Source organism: Ctenocephalides felis, unplaced genomic scaffold, assembly GCF_003426905.1.
Source record: "Ctenocephalides felis isolate EL2017-DRISC unplaced genomic scaffold, ASM342690v1 CF-g0.4_SCAFFOLD_00845, whole genome shotgun sequence".
Lineage (NCBI taxonomy): Eukaryota > Metazoa > Arthropoda > Insecta > Siphonaptera > Pulicidae > Ctenocephalides > Ctenocephalides felis.
The window spans coordinates 41,874,233-41,891,278 of record NW_020536999.1 but is presented as its reverse complement, the minus strand read 5'-3'; the positions used below and the strand labels follow the sequence as shown (position 1 = coordinate 41,891,278).

Here is a 17,046-nt window from a genome sequence, read left to right as displayed (position 1 = left end):
AATAATGATATATTCTAATATTCATATCTCAAAGCGATAAGTCAGTCTAGTTATAATTTTAGTAAACATCATAAAAAATTTATATGTGAAGAACTTTAATGAAAAAATATATCTAGATAATGATTTCTATTCAAATACATATACTGCATGTGATTATAATTTAATATAATTACTTCTTCATTCATTACAACATTCATTCAATGAATTCAATCAAAAATCAACAGAAACGCATACACCAGTTTTCAATTATCTCAAAATATATCTATACATGTAATTTGAAATAGCTTCTGTTGTCAATTTGATTTGTAATATAATTAATATCTTACAACAAAAGAATAATTATTTTAATATATGTCTGCAATGATAATTCATTAAATATAATTTCCATCAAACAAAACTACTATTATGTTGATCTAAGTAAATAGCTCGCTTTAATATATTTTCTGTATTTGAGCTCCTCAAACGTTCTTGGGGAGTTTTCAATTGAGCTTCAGATGAAATTGTCTGTAAATTTTGACCCCAGTTAGATGGCTTCATTGGTAGTACTTTTGGTTTTGGAGGCAAAGGGGGTGGATCGGAGGCACTTTTTAATTTATCACTATCACTACTAGAATTACTTTGAAAACTACAATTTAAATATCATTTGCAATCCTTCATTAGTACTAATTTGATTCTGATTAACATAATCTTTAATCATTTTTGATCTTCAAAAGATTTTGTTTTTATTATCTGCATACACAAAACTTTTATCAGGATTGTTAGCAGATTTTACTGGTGATCTTGGAAAATTGTTATTTAACATGAATGAACTAGAAGAAATGTGGCCTGCACTTGAGCATTTTTCAAGAGCATTTATTTTGATTTGAACTTGTGATTCGCTTGTTCGTCTATCTTCAAGCTTACTTGGCAATTCTGAACTCTACCTATAGATAACCTAGGTGCGGGATTAGGCTTGTGTCCAGGAGATAGTCTAATGCTGGGAGTGGGAACATCATTTGGATTTTTGCATTTAGACGTGTCAGGATTATCGGCACTCGTTACATTTGATTCGGCGCCGTCGTTATCTGTGTTTAAAATTTTTCGTAGTTTTGAACAGGATTGCAAATTATCTCCATCCTTCAAAAAATCAGGCAACTCGAAATTTATTTCAGTTCCTCTTTGATCCTCTAGACGCGCCCTCTGTGCTCTGTTTAGTCCTTCTAGAAGTTCTAAAAATTCACAAATTATTAGTATCATATATTATTTTTATAAAATAAATTACACAAGCTTTATATTTACCATCACTTTCTGATTGTCTTCCAGTAACTTGTAATTTAGCACCTGGTTTCCATTTGGCTATGAGAGGCTTCCGAGATTCCGTAGCTTGTTCCTCTGGAAGTGGCACTTTGTTAGTTTTTGATGTAAATTGTTATATTTCTTAGAAAGCCCATTAGCCATTTCGAAGGCATATTAGAATCCCTTCTTAGAAACCGACTGAATATTCCAGATGAAGTTTCCGATCCACAATCTTCAGACTGTTAGAAAACGAGTCAAATAAGTTACAAGATATTTGGTGAAATAAAATTAAAAATGAATGTAATAAAATTATTTTTACTTTTATTGAATGCTGGTCTAAAGATTTGACTTTGAGATTCTGTGCTTCAGATTTGCCTTGAAGTAACTCTTCGAAAACTCGATTGGTAATTTCATTGAGAGAGGCACCTTCAGCGAAAGTTTCTTGGGTTTGTATTCATACTCATTTCTAACTTTAATCTTGCTGCAGAACTTCCCAAAATGCCTGCTGTACTTATCTGTGTTACTTCACCGATCCAACCTTAAAAAAAATATATATTCATAATTAAAAAATTATGATCAATTCTTTAGTATTTGATGGCTGTATAAATACCTTCCGGTCTGCATTGGACGAGAAGTCTCTGGCCATCTGCCACTAACACTGATTTTGACATATCAAGACTTTCAGTTGCTTCAGCTTTTAAAAACACCTGTAAATACAAGATAAAAATTAATTAATAAGCTATATGATTTTACATTTTATTTACATATTCAAAGCTAGAATCCAATTAACCAATTCGTGCATTTTAAAAAAGTTATTTTTTTCCAAATGGATATAGTATAATATATTTACCTGAACAAGATCGAGTTTGTAATTGTATTTGTGCAAAATTGGCCTTAAAACTTCGCCTAACGTTTTCGTTATCTTGCTCTTCACAGAGATGACTTTTTTATTCGGTAAATCCAATTTGAAAACTACTCTTTGTTCTACAACAACAACTTTGCCAGCTAAAATTCTCGATGAATCTATCACATTTATTGGCTGTAAATAAGAGAAAGTATTTGTTTAGAAATATATAAATATTAAAAATAATTTTAAATATAATTTAATGACATGCATAGATTTTAAAGCTTTTGTGAGAAAGAAGCGCTGTTTAATAAAATAAATCGTTCATTGCAAATTATTTTACAACGGTGCAAATGGTGCAAATGGATGTACCTTATTAGTTCCAGAAATATGAACTTCATAAGCTCTATATCGAATGCCACGTTTTTCCAATAATCTATCAATGAGTTGTCTAACAGAATCATTTGGTTGGGTTTGAAGTAAAGCAGTCGATTCATCCGATAAAACAACGCGACATAAAGTACATCTGTTAGGCATCGCATCTGGTATCTGGGTGTCATCGAAAGGACTCTCCAGCTGCAGATTTAATAAAATTTGCTTAATATTGTAATTAAAATAAAGAAATGTATTATTGAAAGTATTTTATGCAAATAAGAAAAAATTAAAACTAAGCCTTAAGGGTTACTTTATAAATGTTTAATTAATGTAATCAGTTTCATCCGCAGAAGAATTGAATGTTGAAGATGAATTTACTAGTCTGATATGAAAACCGATTAATATTTGAGAAAAAATATTTTAAGTATATGATATAATGTTATAAAAAATAATTTTAAATATAACGTATTTTATCTATATTTAAGCTGTTCCTTGATTAAAAAAGAAATTGGTAAAATTGTATAGAACTATAATTTCACTATTTTAAATTCGTAAAAGTCCTAAATATTGAAATGCGGATCTTATTCAATGAATGGTATGAAAAATTAGACAAAAAATAAGAAAAAGACCTTTCTAATACATTGTTTCCAAAAAGGAGCGCATATCAAAATATCCTCAATTTTCAAATACAAATTTTTAATAATAATATTGCTTGATTAGTCAAATGAAAATTGGTAAAGTTATTTTTAAGTGGGTTATATCAAAATTTTGGTATGCAATTAACGCATTCGATATGTTTCTCCTTTCATTGGCAAAAATAAAACCTGATAAAATGATATAGTACCTCCAACTTCTCTATTTCCTACTCATAATAGCCTTGATATGCCAAAATGTGAACATTATCCAATGAATCGTAAAAAAATTACCTTTGTAATACAAAATTTTGCGCGTACTAAAATTTCCATTTTTTTCCTTTTCAAATAAATGTTCAATTAATTAATGCTGTTAGAATAATGGAAATTGAATCATTACTCTAAAAATATGAACTTAATTTGTTCAGATCTAAAATTTTGAACTAGCTGTAAGTGGAATTCTGTCGTAAGGCAATTAGGGCATCGTGCCTTAAGGCAAATTGCTGGAACTTCCCGTACCAAATATTATTATTTTTTTTAAAACGATTAACATTTTTGAAAAAAATTTACTTCGAAAAAATTAGATTTTTGAGAAACTAGGAATTTGGCAAAAAATTTGACATATTTTGGAAATTCTGAACTTTTTTTCAAAGCAATCGTACTGCTTTAACTGCATAGAGAACAAAATGTCAAAGCGCCGCGTCGCCGTCTAATGAATAAACATTGGTACGGAACCCATAGGAATGCAAACAAAATTTATACTTATTGTTAAAATCTCTATGAAATATCTGATTCTATAAAATATCTCTATAAAATATCTGAATTCGATGTGCATAAGTGTAATGATCATTTTTTATTAGATCTCCGAAACCGCTAGACCTGCCTTTATGAATATTTGACCAATTCTTCATATTGTCCATACAAATAAAATGTTTTTTGAATTATTCAAATTGGACGAACCGTTCTCTTAAAAACTGAGTTACCGTTTTTGGAAATTTTTGCCCCGTATCTTCGGAACGGCTAGACCTGCCTTCGCCAAAAACTAATCAGCACGTCTCCTTACCAATACAAATCGAATGTTTTTTGAATTATTCAAATCGCTTCATCCGTGTTCTCGAAATCGTCGACGAAAATTTGTATCCGCACACACACACGCACATACACACACACACACACATACATCAATTTTTTCTAACTTGCCCTACGGAAAATTAATAAAATTTATTTATTATTATTATTACTTTTTACTACTATTCAACTATTTTAACCCATTAATCTAATTCTTTATTTTTTCTTTCTTTACCTGATTTTCAATATTCTCACTTTTAACTTATAGATAAATTATAGATTATAATCCGATTGTTGAAATTAGTAAACATAAATAAATAAAATTTGATACCTGTTTATTAAGAGCAGCGTCCCAGCTAGCTAATGATCCCACCGAACTATGCACCTCCGCGTTGCTCGCAGACAAAGCGCTTTGTTTGGCGAGCGCGCTACCCTGACCTCCTTTGTAGTCTTGCTCGCCGCGATCCTTGGATTTACATCTCGTTTTGCGATGCCATGGCATTAAACTTTTACGACGACGATCTTCAGCATTAGAAAGCGATTTCTTTAACTGCAATAAAACGAAATATTACAAAGATTGATCGTGGCAATAAATTTTAACTCACAATTAATTCATATAAGAAACGATGTAAAGTTTACATTACCTTTGATGGAGTTTGTTGCGCAGAACTAATTCTTAATTTTTCATCAGTCTTATTATCAATGGGAAATGGAAGCCTCTTGTGTGATGCCTCGGCGGCCACGCATTGTCTGTGTAGATCTGAACGCAAAAATCGAGGATAACTGTCGAATTTCATCAAATTGAAGATCTGCTTTTGAGCCTAAAAAGAATTCGTTTTTATTAACAATCAGTTGAATTACCTCTTTAAATCTTTCAAGAAAACTAGTGAATATTTCTATTATAGCCAATCAGTACGCGGATTTACTTTTAAACGATATCATTGCTAAAAATCGATATAAAAAAAATTCTCAAAAACGTCCTGACATATTTTTTTCTTTATAACTAGATTGAAAATAGTGTTCGTATTAAGGGGTTACATGGGTTTCACGGTTTCAAAAAATCAAAAAATTTTTAAAGTTTTTTTTTGTCTTATTAAATTCTATAACATCTCTGGAATATTGTCCTTTTTTATTTTTAAGTTGATCCGAATAATAGTTTCGGAGATACAGCCTTGAAAATGTGGACACTTGAGGTCTATCTTATTGTTTCTTAAAACTTTAAACGCGTTTTGCTCAAAACTATGTTTTCAAAGACGGTTGTCAAGATTTCTTAGGATCTACTCACCTGATCTTGATGAAATTTTACACAGGTCTTCGAGATATCGTTTACAAGGTATTGAACGAAGGATTTTCTTTTTGTTTAATTACAACTATTTAAAAAAAAGAATGTCGAGAAATTTTAATCGAAACTTTATAAAAACGTCTGCCAAAAATCCATTTTCATTTTTTTCTTCTTTCCTTCGTCCAATACCTAGTTTATTGTCTTTACTAAAACACGTATTTTTTATTTTTATTTCGGATGATTCTGAAAGAAGTTCTGCTGACAACGCGAAGGCACCTTTTTTTCCGAAGGACTGCCGGAAATGGCATCGCGATTTTGATATTTTTTTTTTTGAAAATTTTACAAAATGTTTATTAAATATGTATCTTTCAAATAAAAAAAATCATTAATAATTTCATTTTCTATATGTAAAAAACATAATTGATAAAATGCTGTTTTTGACCCGAGGAAACCCATGTAACCCCTTAATCACTACAGATAGTTTTCTACAAAAATACTCGAATTCATTAGGATTGTCAAAATGCCGTATGAACATGTTACCAAAATTTAGCTTCAATGTGAATATGAATAAAATCAGTTGAAAAAAAAAATAGTTAGGCAAAATTGTACATATAATGTCGTATTAAATCGCGGTTATGGTATGACTCCTTCTAGTCTATTGAATACTGGGCAGTATAATTAAATAGAAAACAGAAGTATATTGCAAAGAGTATTAGTGCTTTTATTATTAAAAATAAGAAAGTTTTATTTACCTGACTAAATAGATCTTTATCCGCAGTAGCAAGACCATCCTGGGTGCTTTGCCTGGCCTGTGCATCGACGTTAACCGGCTCAAGCGCTCCGTCTGCCAGGTGAGCATCGAATATTTCCCGAGCTTCTCGCTCGCGGTCCGCCTGCCGTTCAAGGCGACGATAGCGTTCACAAGCTGTCCAGAAGTAGATGTTCTCATGCGAAAATTCTTTCTTTAGGAACTCCTGAAAAGGTAATTAAAAATTTATTCTAACTATTATATATCTATATACAGTCAACACTCCATTAACACGTCACTCTGGGTACACAGTTCTCATACTACGCGCAGCTTAAAATCCGACATCCCTCCGACTACACGGACTTTCTATTACACGGTTTTTGTTCAACAGCCCATAAGTTTTTTGCGCAACCTATGAGTGATTCAAGTAACTTCATATCAAAAGGGAATTAGCCTGAATTGTATGTTAAATACGAGTTTTTTATAGCACGGTCCCCATACTGCACGGTACGCACTTGCCAGTTAAGGGTTGACGGTATATCTAAATGTTCAATTATTAGTTACTTAATTTATCTGTACTTCAGTTTTTCAAAAATTATTGAAAAATATCTTTGAAGACAACTACAAATAATTAAAAATAACTAACTTGGCAATATTACATTTAAAATGTAGACCTTTTTCAAGAAACTGCATGCTATTTAAAAACTAATCCAGGTTCACGCAGAAATTAGTTACAAGTAAATTTGGTCAAGATTGACCTGAAAAACTTTTGTAAGCAAGCCGAGAATCCTTGCAGCCTTATTAATGTCTTGACGCCCATAAAAATATTTGCAAATTATAAAACGTGCCATTTAAAACGTGATAGAATAATAAAACGTGTTCATTTGACTAAGCAGTCACAAAATAATTAGTAACTTTAGTAATTTTTATGGTAACAGGATAATCAATTACTGTTTACTCATTAAAACCCGTGATTCCCGTGGAAATTATGGTAAATAGTGCGGCCCACATTTTCGGAAATATAAAATATTTTAATCACATAATTTATGAATTATAAAACCGCAATTTAGCCTAGTGCTTTTACCACATCTATATAACACTTGCAATTTTGAATTATTTGATAAATATTATACAGAATTTCAATGTTTAAGTTTTTCCATTTTTTGCTCGTGTCATTCAAGGTTATATATTAAATAAATTCCTAAATATATGTGGTATTTTATATGTACTTTATCAAATGCTAAAGAACATATGTTATGTAATTAGAAGCTTTATTCTTTATTCTTCCGACACATAATTTCCTGCGCGTGATAGAAATTTCGAAACCAGGAATTCAATTGCATTCGTTTGGAAACCACATTGCCAAATTTTGAATTAACTATTTTATTTTGCAATTTGACTAATGTTAGAGAATGCTAATTCTAGAATGTATTCCTAGTTTCACTAGATCTATAATTTATAATTACGCAAGTAAGTCAATCAAAGGGATATAGTGCGAGTCTTTGTTTGCGCTCATAAAGCAGAAAGTGAAATGCAAAAGATATGCAGCTTGAACAACTCAAGCAATCTATGAGTAATAATGAATATATTGCGTATTGTGAAAATGCATTCAAATCAACTACAATGGACGAGGAATGCAATGAATTAACTATAAAATTGGAAGTCTTTTGTGAATGATGTACTATTCATATTGGATATGCATCTTAGTCCAAGCGAACTCTAACTGAGTCCATGAAAAACAATTTAACTTTAACTAATATTTTAACATAATGTAAACAATGTTATTCCAAATAGCGGTAACAGAAAATTTGAAGTATTCGCAAATACCATTAATAAAATGTGTCTATAAATCCTTATAAAATTTCCAAGTGTCCTTGTACAGCGTGTGAACAATGCTTGTGATTCATTTCAACAAGGATGTAATGAACAGATAAAGACTTCATTTACATAGAAAATATGTAATTATATTACAATCAAGGTTATAAAATATTGAAAATAAATTGCCACTTACCGCAAACGCGTGTATTCCCGAATTATCAGCAAGGAGTCTCTCAAATGAAACCGACCAGGACGCGACACCTCCATTTCCGCCGTTGGCACTGGCATCACTTTCACTAGCTCCATCTGGGTCCTAAAAATAATTGTAAAACTTTACTCAACATCACCATTAAAATAATTTTCTTTAACTGTTTGGATAGTTGCTTATACCGTCATTGTAAAAATCAATTTTCTTGTCAGTTCATAATTATCTGGGTTACACGTTGACGGACTTCGTTATGCTTTATGGAAATGCTTGTGACGAACGTCGAATATTAATCATTTAACAAAATAACTTAAATATTATCTCTTCACTGCGTCATATGTGACATGTTCGAATAAATAAATAATTGCATCAGTAACGACACAAATAAACTGCATACAATTTGGTGAGGAAAACTTTAGTGACCCATCGTCTGCTGTACGTTATCTTGCTAGCATTTGATAAAAGTATTATCATTTTTAAAATTTCGAAAAAAAATTATAGTAAATTGAGAAATTACTAAAGAAAATTCTGCTTTGAGATATGGGAAAAAATATATGTTCCCAAATGTATACATAAAAAATAATTTAATGAAAACAAATTTGGGTTCTCATGTACTGGTAAATAAATATGTATATATAGTATACATACATATTTATTTACCAGTGTATATATTATATACACTCATACAAAGTATAAAAATATATTATTAACATATAAGCATGCACGCTACATTAGCCTAAGCAAACACAAGAATATTGAGCATTATCATATGTATGTGTCGGGATGGGATGTCAGGATCAAATAAATACATCACGAAAATTAAAATTTGAAAAAGTAAATATTTGGATGTACTTTTCCAAATTTATATACCTTTGTATACATGTCATGATCGTCCGATGCCGCAATGGAAGTCGGTCTTCTGTACCGACTGGCGGCTCTTGGAGTGGAGCGAGACTTTAGGGAGCTGGAGGATGATCCCCAACGCCTGAAGGGCGAACCAGCGCATACTGCACCACTCTGGAATAAAAGATTTAGATAAAATACTGCTATATGCAGTAGTTATGGGGTTAACTAGAAAACTATGTAGAAAACCTCCAATCGATGTAATTGAAAAAAAAATAGTTATCACTGATCCTTATGCTTCAGGAAAAGCTAGCTAATGATTTAAACCTGACAATATACTGCCAATGAAAGTACTCAACATTGATATTTACATTTTGTAATAATATAGATCAGACTCCATTTTCGTTAATTTTGTGCCGATTAGGGATTATTTAGTAAATAACTAGCAAACCCGACGAACTCCGTTTCGCCACCAAATGGTTTCGTGAGAAAGATGAAGAAATTTTTTGTAAGTTTTATATTTGAAAAGGAAAAACTTGATTTTATTACACAACAGTAATAATTATCCGTTTCATTGAAATGCTCTTTAGTAAACCACTTTTGTTCTTTTTTGGTCTGACGTTAACAGAAACAAAGCGGATGGTTTCCCAACTCGTGGACACGCAACGTATAACTGCCCAGGTGAAAAACAATGATTTTCTAAATAATCTATTTGAAATTTATCCCGCAAACACTAAGCGATCGGCCTTGCGACTTGTTAATTGTCATTGCGAACGCAAAGCGAACTGGAAATTGCAATCGTTTGAAGTCAAACGGAATACCAGTCGGAATCATTGGTATGTCACCAAATCGCCAGCAATTTTTGATTGAATGGTGAAATTCAATGCGTGTACATCATTATTCTTTGCGGCAGAATTGCTCGTTGACTTAACGAAGCATAATTCTGATAATTCTCACTAATGTCATTACTTGAATTTCTAATTACGGTGCGTGAAGTTCCAGCAATTTGCATTAAGGCACGATGCCATCTACCACTAATTTATAAGTTATAAACCCTGCGGAGCCCGAGACTTTCCAACGAATGCAAAATTATCGAAATCGGTTCGTGCGCTCTGGAGTTATATCGTCAGGAAGGAAAACCCGACTTATTTTTATATATATGTAGATTGTAAAGCATTCTTTGAATATGTATCACCTTTTGTATTAATTGAGAAATATAAGATGAGTAAAGGCCAGAACCAATATTAATCATGAAAGCTCTAATTGCAACTCACGCAAAACATGATTTGTTCTCTAAAATTCAATTAAATAATTGTGCAGTAATATTAACGCCCGTAATATATGCATATGATTTTTGTGTCATTGTTGGATGAGTGAAAATTACTTTATCATATGAAGAGATATATGTTATGTATCCAAATTCAAGTACAAAACTGCGCGGAAGTTCATAAATTAAAACTTATTTTCATTTTTGATATATTACTATATCATACACAAAATATTATAAATTAATTTTAATTCCTTTCTATTAGCATAGTTCATAATCAGGATGAATTTTTAAACTTTCTCGCGTTCTCACGTACCAGTAGAATACTTTCCAATAGCATTTAAATATATCACAGATTAACTAAACATAAAACAATTATCAAACTTTTAGCTAATGTTTTTTTAAACAACACTAAAATTATATTATAAAAATAACTAGAATAATTTTTCCAGAAGCCACTCAAGTCATGCGATGTGATATCGCCGAGTTCCACTATGGAAGTATTTCAGCACTCAGCGCCGCAATTAGCAAATATTGGCAAAATCCTTATCACTATTCTAAATTTAGATTAGAACAATGTGTTTTATAAACATCGCTAACGTTTATGCTAAAATTAGACTTGACACTAATTATCGATATAAAATAGCATATTTATGCACGTTAATACATAACAACAAATAATTTATGATCTTATGATACTGTTGTTATCAGTGTTTTGTTTAAATATCTTTGCAATAAATGATGAAATACCTTGCGTCAAATATTTGGAAAAACATGGTGTATTGCGCAAAGTTAAACAAACATCTATGTTTAATTGCCCATTTGCAAAAAATATTTATTAGTACTGATATGTTTTTATCATGTATTTTAGAGTAATTGATTCTTGCCTCATAGCGCTTTAATTTGATTTTTAGTTACCATCTTATTCTGGTACCTACATTAGATTATAAAAATCTAATACATTGCAATAAAATAAACTATTCGTCTTCATGGCTTTCACAAACTATTTTCTATAGTCAATATTAAATTGTTGAGAAGTACTGATGATTATATTATATACTAAGTAAACAGAATAATTAGTGTTATAACCACCTAATATTTTAGGAAAATTTCACATATTATTTTTGCTATTATTCTATTTGTGCATTTATTCTTTAATTAATATATAGACGATAATAGGAAAGCTCAGTTATATTTTGCAAATTAATATTATACAATTTGAATTTACAAAATATGTATTCCAAAATTACCTACGTAACGCTAAAATCTAACAATAGCTTCAAAATACATGTCTTTTCAGTGTCAAGGAGAAAAAATGTGAGACACATCTTGCATATTTATGAAGTCACGATATCGTATCATATACAAACATCACGTTCATATTAAACCAAGAAACTTTAGGTTATTTTCCTCAACTCAACTCATCTTTGAATTTACATATGCCAAGAATAAGATAAATTTTAATATTTTCTATAAACATAGTTTCAATAGATCTCAATATCTTCTCCATATGTAGAAATTTGTTTATAAATAGTACATGATTTACTTTTGATAGTCTGAGCTAATAAAAATATTTGATTACAGATGATTTGAATAATCAAGTGATATATTTAGACATTTATTATAATTTATTTCATTTAAATTGTTTGATTTGAATACATTTCGCATAAATTTCATGTCTCAAGCAGTGTACACCGTTGAGAATATATTCTATGTGACAATGCAACGGTATCTTGGTATTGAGAACAGTTGAAAAGAATTTAGAAAAATGAGAATTTTAGGAAAAAGACACTTAAAAAAAAGAAAATTTGATAGATCAATCCAATACAAAGCAATTTATGAAATTCTAAAATTGTAGCAAATAGATCGTATTCATTTTCATGAATATGCTTATAACAGTGATTTTTTTAATCATTCTCTAAATAGTTCAATTGCGTTTAACTTTAAACAATGATACAAACGAAATATGCAGAAATGTATATGGGAAGAAAATGAATACTCGTATGTTAAATGATATATATTTTATTTTGTATTTTGATTTATAATGTATCTACTTATAACCATTAATCATAAGCTTACAGGTTGAACTCAAAGGAGTGCCTAGAATTTGCAAACGACACATTTTGACTATGCCAATGTAACTTATAGAAAATTATACACCATAATTTTAAATATAATTAAATGTCAAATATACATTCACTTCTCAAAAACAATCCTGGGTTAAATGTTAGATGGTGACAGCTTTAAAATAACCGGATTGTTGAGAGCTTCGATATGAAGCCTAAGAGTGTAATGGATCATGATTATATTAATGTACATGGGTAATGATTTTAAAGTGCATTACTATCGTGATCGGAAATGGATTATAAATTACCTCGATATTAATTCATTAATATCATCAATATTAATAATATTCTTTGATTAATCAGAGTTAATTTTGAAATTATGCAGTCGGCATTAAAACATAGTAGTGCTTCGAAGTGACGGCAATTTTTTTCCAATGATATGCTTTATAAAAGCCATAGATTAAATTTTATTGCTGATTTTGTTTTTCTTTAAATATTTAAATCCTGGACTAGTATAACATAGTTATTCAAATCAAACTTTCTCACACATCAGAAGAAGCACAAGTTCGAAGATCATTGCCACGATGAAAAGACATAATATGTTGAAGACATAATAACAAATGAGTTGCATTTAATCACTATAGTTGCTCACACGTTCCTTTCTCAAGCATTCTCATAGTTTGCAAGATCTCATCATAAATAACAACTTAGGAAGATGCTGTGTACAGTATAAAACAACCGGATTTTAGCACAAAACACTGTATTTATACATTTTGTTCGTACCAGATAAGGATCAAATTTTGTAGATATTATCATTAAAATATTACATCAATCAGGTTTTATAATATTTTATGCCAAGACTGATATGCCGATCATATTGTCGGTGCTTTATTCAGGCTGAACTATAAAATTGTGACTAACCGCATCTGAATTGTAGGTACAGGACAAAAAGCAGCATAGTAATTACGCTCTGTTATAGACTCGCATATGATACAATGGTGGACTAAAACAGGAAATGCTAGCTTTCTATTTAATAGTGTTGCCCTTTTAAAATCGAAATCATTTTAATTCGCTGTAATCACTTCAATTCTCTCTACCATAGTTCAAATTGAAAAGGAAATGCAACGCGTAATAAGTCAAACCATAGAGATGATAATAAATCATTCAATTTTTAAACATCCTCAATTTCTTCATCATGTAAAATAGTAGTTGATATTTTTGAAATAGAATTAATAATGTGATGGTGACACAAATAATTGACTAAATATTTGATTGTTTTCTCTAAATTCATAAAATCTATACAAATAATATTATAATCGGTTCAAAATTGTGAGCTAAAACGTGGACAAAATATTTTACACTTTTTTGCTAATTACAAATGTTACCGCCACGTAATTATGAAATTTATTGAAACTCTCTCCTTCGATAATTCAGGTTGTTGGGTTATAATTTAACCCTTGTAGCTGTGAACTGTATTAAACACTGCTTTGTTTGTATATTATGTATTTGTTCTAATTACAATCACTGATTAGATTCAGAAATAGATTCAGCAGTTTTTAAAATCGTCTCATTCTCATTCGATTCAGAATGTCTTGAAACGTCGAGTAAACGTAAAAGTAGCAAAACGGGTCTTTGTAGCAAAACATAAACTTTCTGCTTCAGGTTGTTAAAAAAAATCAAATTTAATGCCATGTCATTTAATCTTTTATAGCAACCAATAGTGAAACTAATACTCATTTCAAAATATTATATAATATTGAATTATATTTTAAGCACAATAAGATATATTCCAATGCTATAGAACCAATTTCATAAAATGGTACATAATTGTAGACTCTATTCGCATAAAATTTTTTACCTTTTACATTTTACTATGTGAACTCTGAAGAAGTTATTTTGATGGAACAAAATCAGTGTCAGGTTCATTCAAATGACTGACATAACATGCAAAGTAACGGATATTACTGAGTTTAGAAATAAACATATGGTAATTTAAATTTACTGTACTGTTTGAGAAAAACGTGAATGTTTTCTGAAGAGATCGAGGTCAAATTATGGGTGTATCAAAAATTGTGATTTTGCATAACTTTTACGTTGTTACATTTCATTATTAACAATTAAAAATAAATTAATGAATGTCTAATTAAAATTAATTGCCGCTAATAAAGATTCTGGTATCTGTATCACATTGTGTGGTTATAAAGATAATTGTATTATAACCATATATTTCCCCATAAAATTACGATGCTATAAATAAAAAATCTGTTTTGCAAACCACGATAAGTAAAATTCATTCATGACGTCGTGATTAATATCGATCATATATGTTTCAACACGTGTTATTTTGTTTACGAAAACATACTGCGAATATTTTTAAGTCGCCACACTCTGCAACACGTAAACTACTAGATAAAAGCATTAGCAGAAAAATAATAAGTCTAAATAAATTATTTATAACATTCGTCTGTCGTCATAAGTTAAAAAAATAGTTTCGCAAACGATTCAAAAATAATATTTTATTTTTATGTACTACGAATATTAAGTGAAAATTTGTACTAATTATAATAGATTTTTTCCATAATTGCATAAATAGTTTACACTTTTCAATCTAACTCTGCTCTATTACATTTTTTTTATCATCTTCATTATAATTTTTTTATCATCAATCAGAGAGTAAATTCATTATAATTTTTTCATCATCAATCGTTTCATTTATAATAAAATAAGTATCCATTTATAAAACGCTTGTAATCCATTTGACGGACCAAAGTTAAGCATCTTCTTTCTCAGTTCTTTTCAAAAAATTCATCATACCTGTAGGCATGATACAATATATAATATAATGCAAAATAATATAAAGCCCACGTAGATTCCAACGCATTCTTAACACATATGGGTCGATAGTTTCCAGCTTATAGTTTGAATCAATAATATTTACCTGAGTCTATTTTCTAAGCAAGCGTAATTCCCAATAATCTTAGTCATGACGATTTAGAGAAAATAAAAAAATACATATGACCTCAGACAAAAATCACGAAGAAACACAGCGAAGTGAACAATTCGCGCGTCATAAGACAGTCCTACCTACGTCATACAATATATTCATTGAAATAATTCATTCATTAACATTCTTTTGCATGCACTATGACGTCCCATTCAAGGCTTAATGGCATGCATTTAACTTAATTATAGTTTTATGATTGTAGAATATATTAGAAACGGATATATTAGATTCATTCATTACTAGCAATTAAGTTTTAAGACTGACATCACATCCGAAAAAATTATAACTACAAGTATCACTTGTATCGTAGTCACTTTTGTTCATTCAACCAGAAGCACAAATGTTGCCAATATTCGAAAAGACATAAAAATATGTTTACTGGTATGTCATGCAATTATACTCGTTCTTAAGGGAGTATTCTAGTGTAGAGCGATAAATTTTAGGTCATTTTTAAAGTGTCGTAAAAGAAAGCAATGAATTTTCTTACTATTCATTTTGTTTACCACTTGTTTATTAATATTATTAAAATACAATAAATTTAAAATACAATAAATTTTAAAAAAAAAGTTGAAAATTGAAGAAACTGGCAGCTTATGAAGTGGGGGGTCCCAAAGCATTGGCACCTCAGTCTTGACATGATTTCAGCCCTCCTAGTCATCCGAAATAAAAGAAATAAAAATATTATTAATCTACAATTATGTCGCAATCGCCCGAACTAGCGATGAGTAAAATATTTTTTTTTACAAATTGGCGACTGTTTGAAAAAAAGTGTCTTTTTACTGTTTTTTGAGTTTCTGAAATTATTTAAATATAGTAAAAATTGGAATTTGGGGATGATGCTGGTTCGTGCTATAGATAGGTCTAAACAAGACTCTCTGAACATTTCAAGTGAATCGGTCAGGTAGAACTCGAAAAATCGTGTCAAAAGTACTGAAAAGATCTGTTCTGAGAAAAACGCATTTAAAGTTTTGCGTGAAGCCAAACAAGTATGGAGACCAAGTCAGTAAAATGCCTATATCTCAGAAAATAATTCAAATTTTCAAAAACCTTCTCGTACCCATATTATTAGATAGGTAAAGTTTGAAAATATGGAATAGAAAAAATCGATTTTTTTGAATTTCTACACTAGAATACCTCCTTAATATTCAGACATTTATTTTCTCTATAATTTGTAAACTAATGATTATGCTCAATATTATGGTGACCATTCGTCTTGGTTTGGCTGGGATAGCCCCGAATTTCCACATTGCGTCCCGGTTTTTTTTTAAAAAAACAATATTTGTCCCGGATTTTGATCTTTTGTCCAGGGTATTTGAAAAGCATAGGTTTAAACTGAATTTTCTCAATTACTTCATAATAAAATTACAACTACCTATTAAATATTATTAATAATATTATTTTTCGCCATTATTAAATATACAATATGATCTTTTTCCTCATGCCTGGTTATGAGTTTGCTGGTTATTAATACCCAGACAATCAGGTAACTTTCATGTGATATAAGTCTAATCATCGTTGTCCATTTCCTGCAAAAACTGATGATGTCATGTGTTCCGGACCGTAACGTCCAAGCAGGATGGCACGCGCGTAATTGTTTTTTTAGTCGTTGTTTATATTGT

The 17,046-nt window shown here is 30.2% G+C and overlaps 1 protein-coding gene across 1 annotated transcript in view; it reads right to left on the bottom strand.

The window, feature by feature from the left end:
* LOC113383371 (regulator of G-protein signaling loco-like) overlaps nucleotides 1-17,046 on the bottom strand; it is a 95,784-nt gene that overhangs the window by 9,325 nt on the left and 69,413 nt on the right. Inside the window, exons 2-14 of the mRNA XM_026621646.1 lie at nucleotides 8,236-8,355; nucleotides 6,229-6,450; nucleotides 4,839-5,015; nucleotides 4,526-4,744; nucleotides 2,492-2,695; nucleotides 2,126-2,314; nucleotides 1,886-1,982; nucleotides 1,778-1,813; nucleotides 1,595-1,716; nucleotides 1,427-1,514; nucleotides 1,279-1,383; nucleotides 869-1,208; nucleotides 394-625 (exon numbers count right to left, since the gene is read on the bottom strand). Of these exons, the coding sequence (XP_026477431.1) occupies nucleotides 394-625; nucleotides 869-1,208; nucleotides 1,279-1,383; nucleotides 1,427-1,514; nucleotides 1,595-1,716; nucleotides 1,778-1,813; nucleotides 1,886-1,982; nucleotides 2,126-2,314; nucleotides 2,492-2,695; nucleotides 4,526-4,744; nucleotides 4,839-5,015; nucleotides 6,229-6,450; nucleotides 8,236-8,355 (2,151 nt within the window). The remainder of the gene's footprint in view (nucleotides 1-393; nucleotides 626-868; nucleotides 1,209-1,278; nucleotides 1,384-1,426; nucleotides 1,515-1,594; nucleotides 1,717-1,777; nucleotides 1,814-1,885; nucleotides 1,983-2,125; nucleotides 2,315-2,491; nucleotides 2,696-4,525; nucleotides 4,745-4,838; nucleotides 5,016-6,228; nucleotides 6,451-8,235; nucleotides 8,356-17,046) is intronic.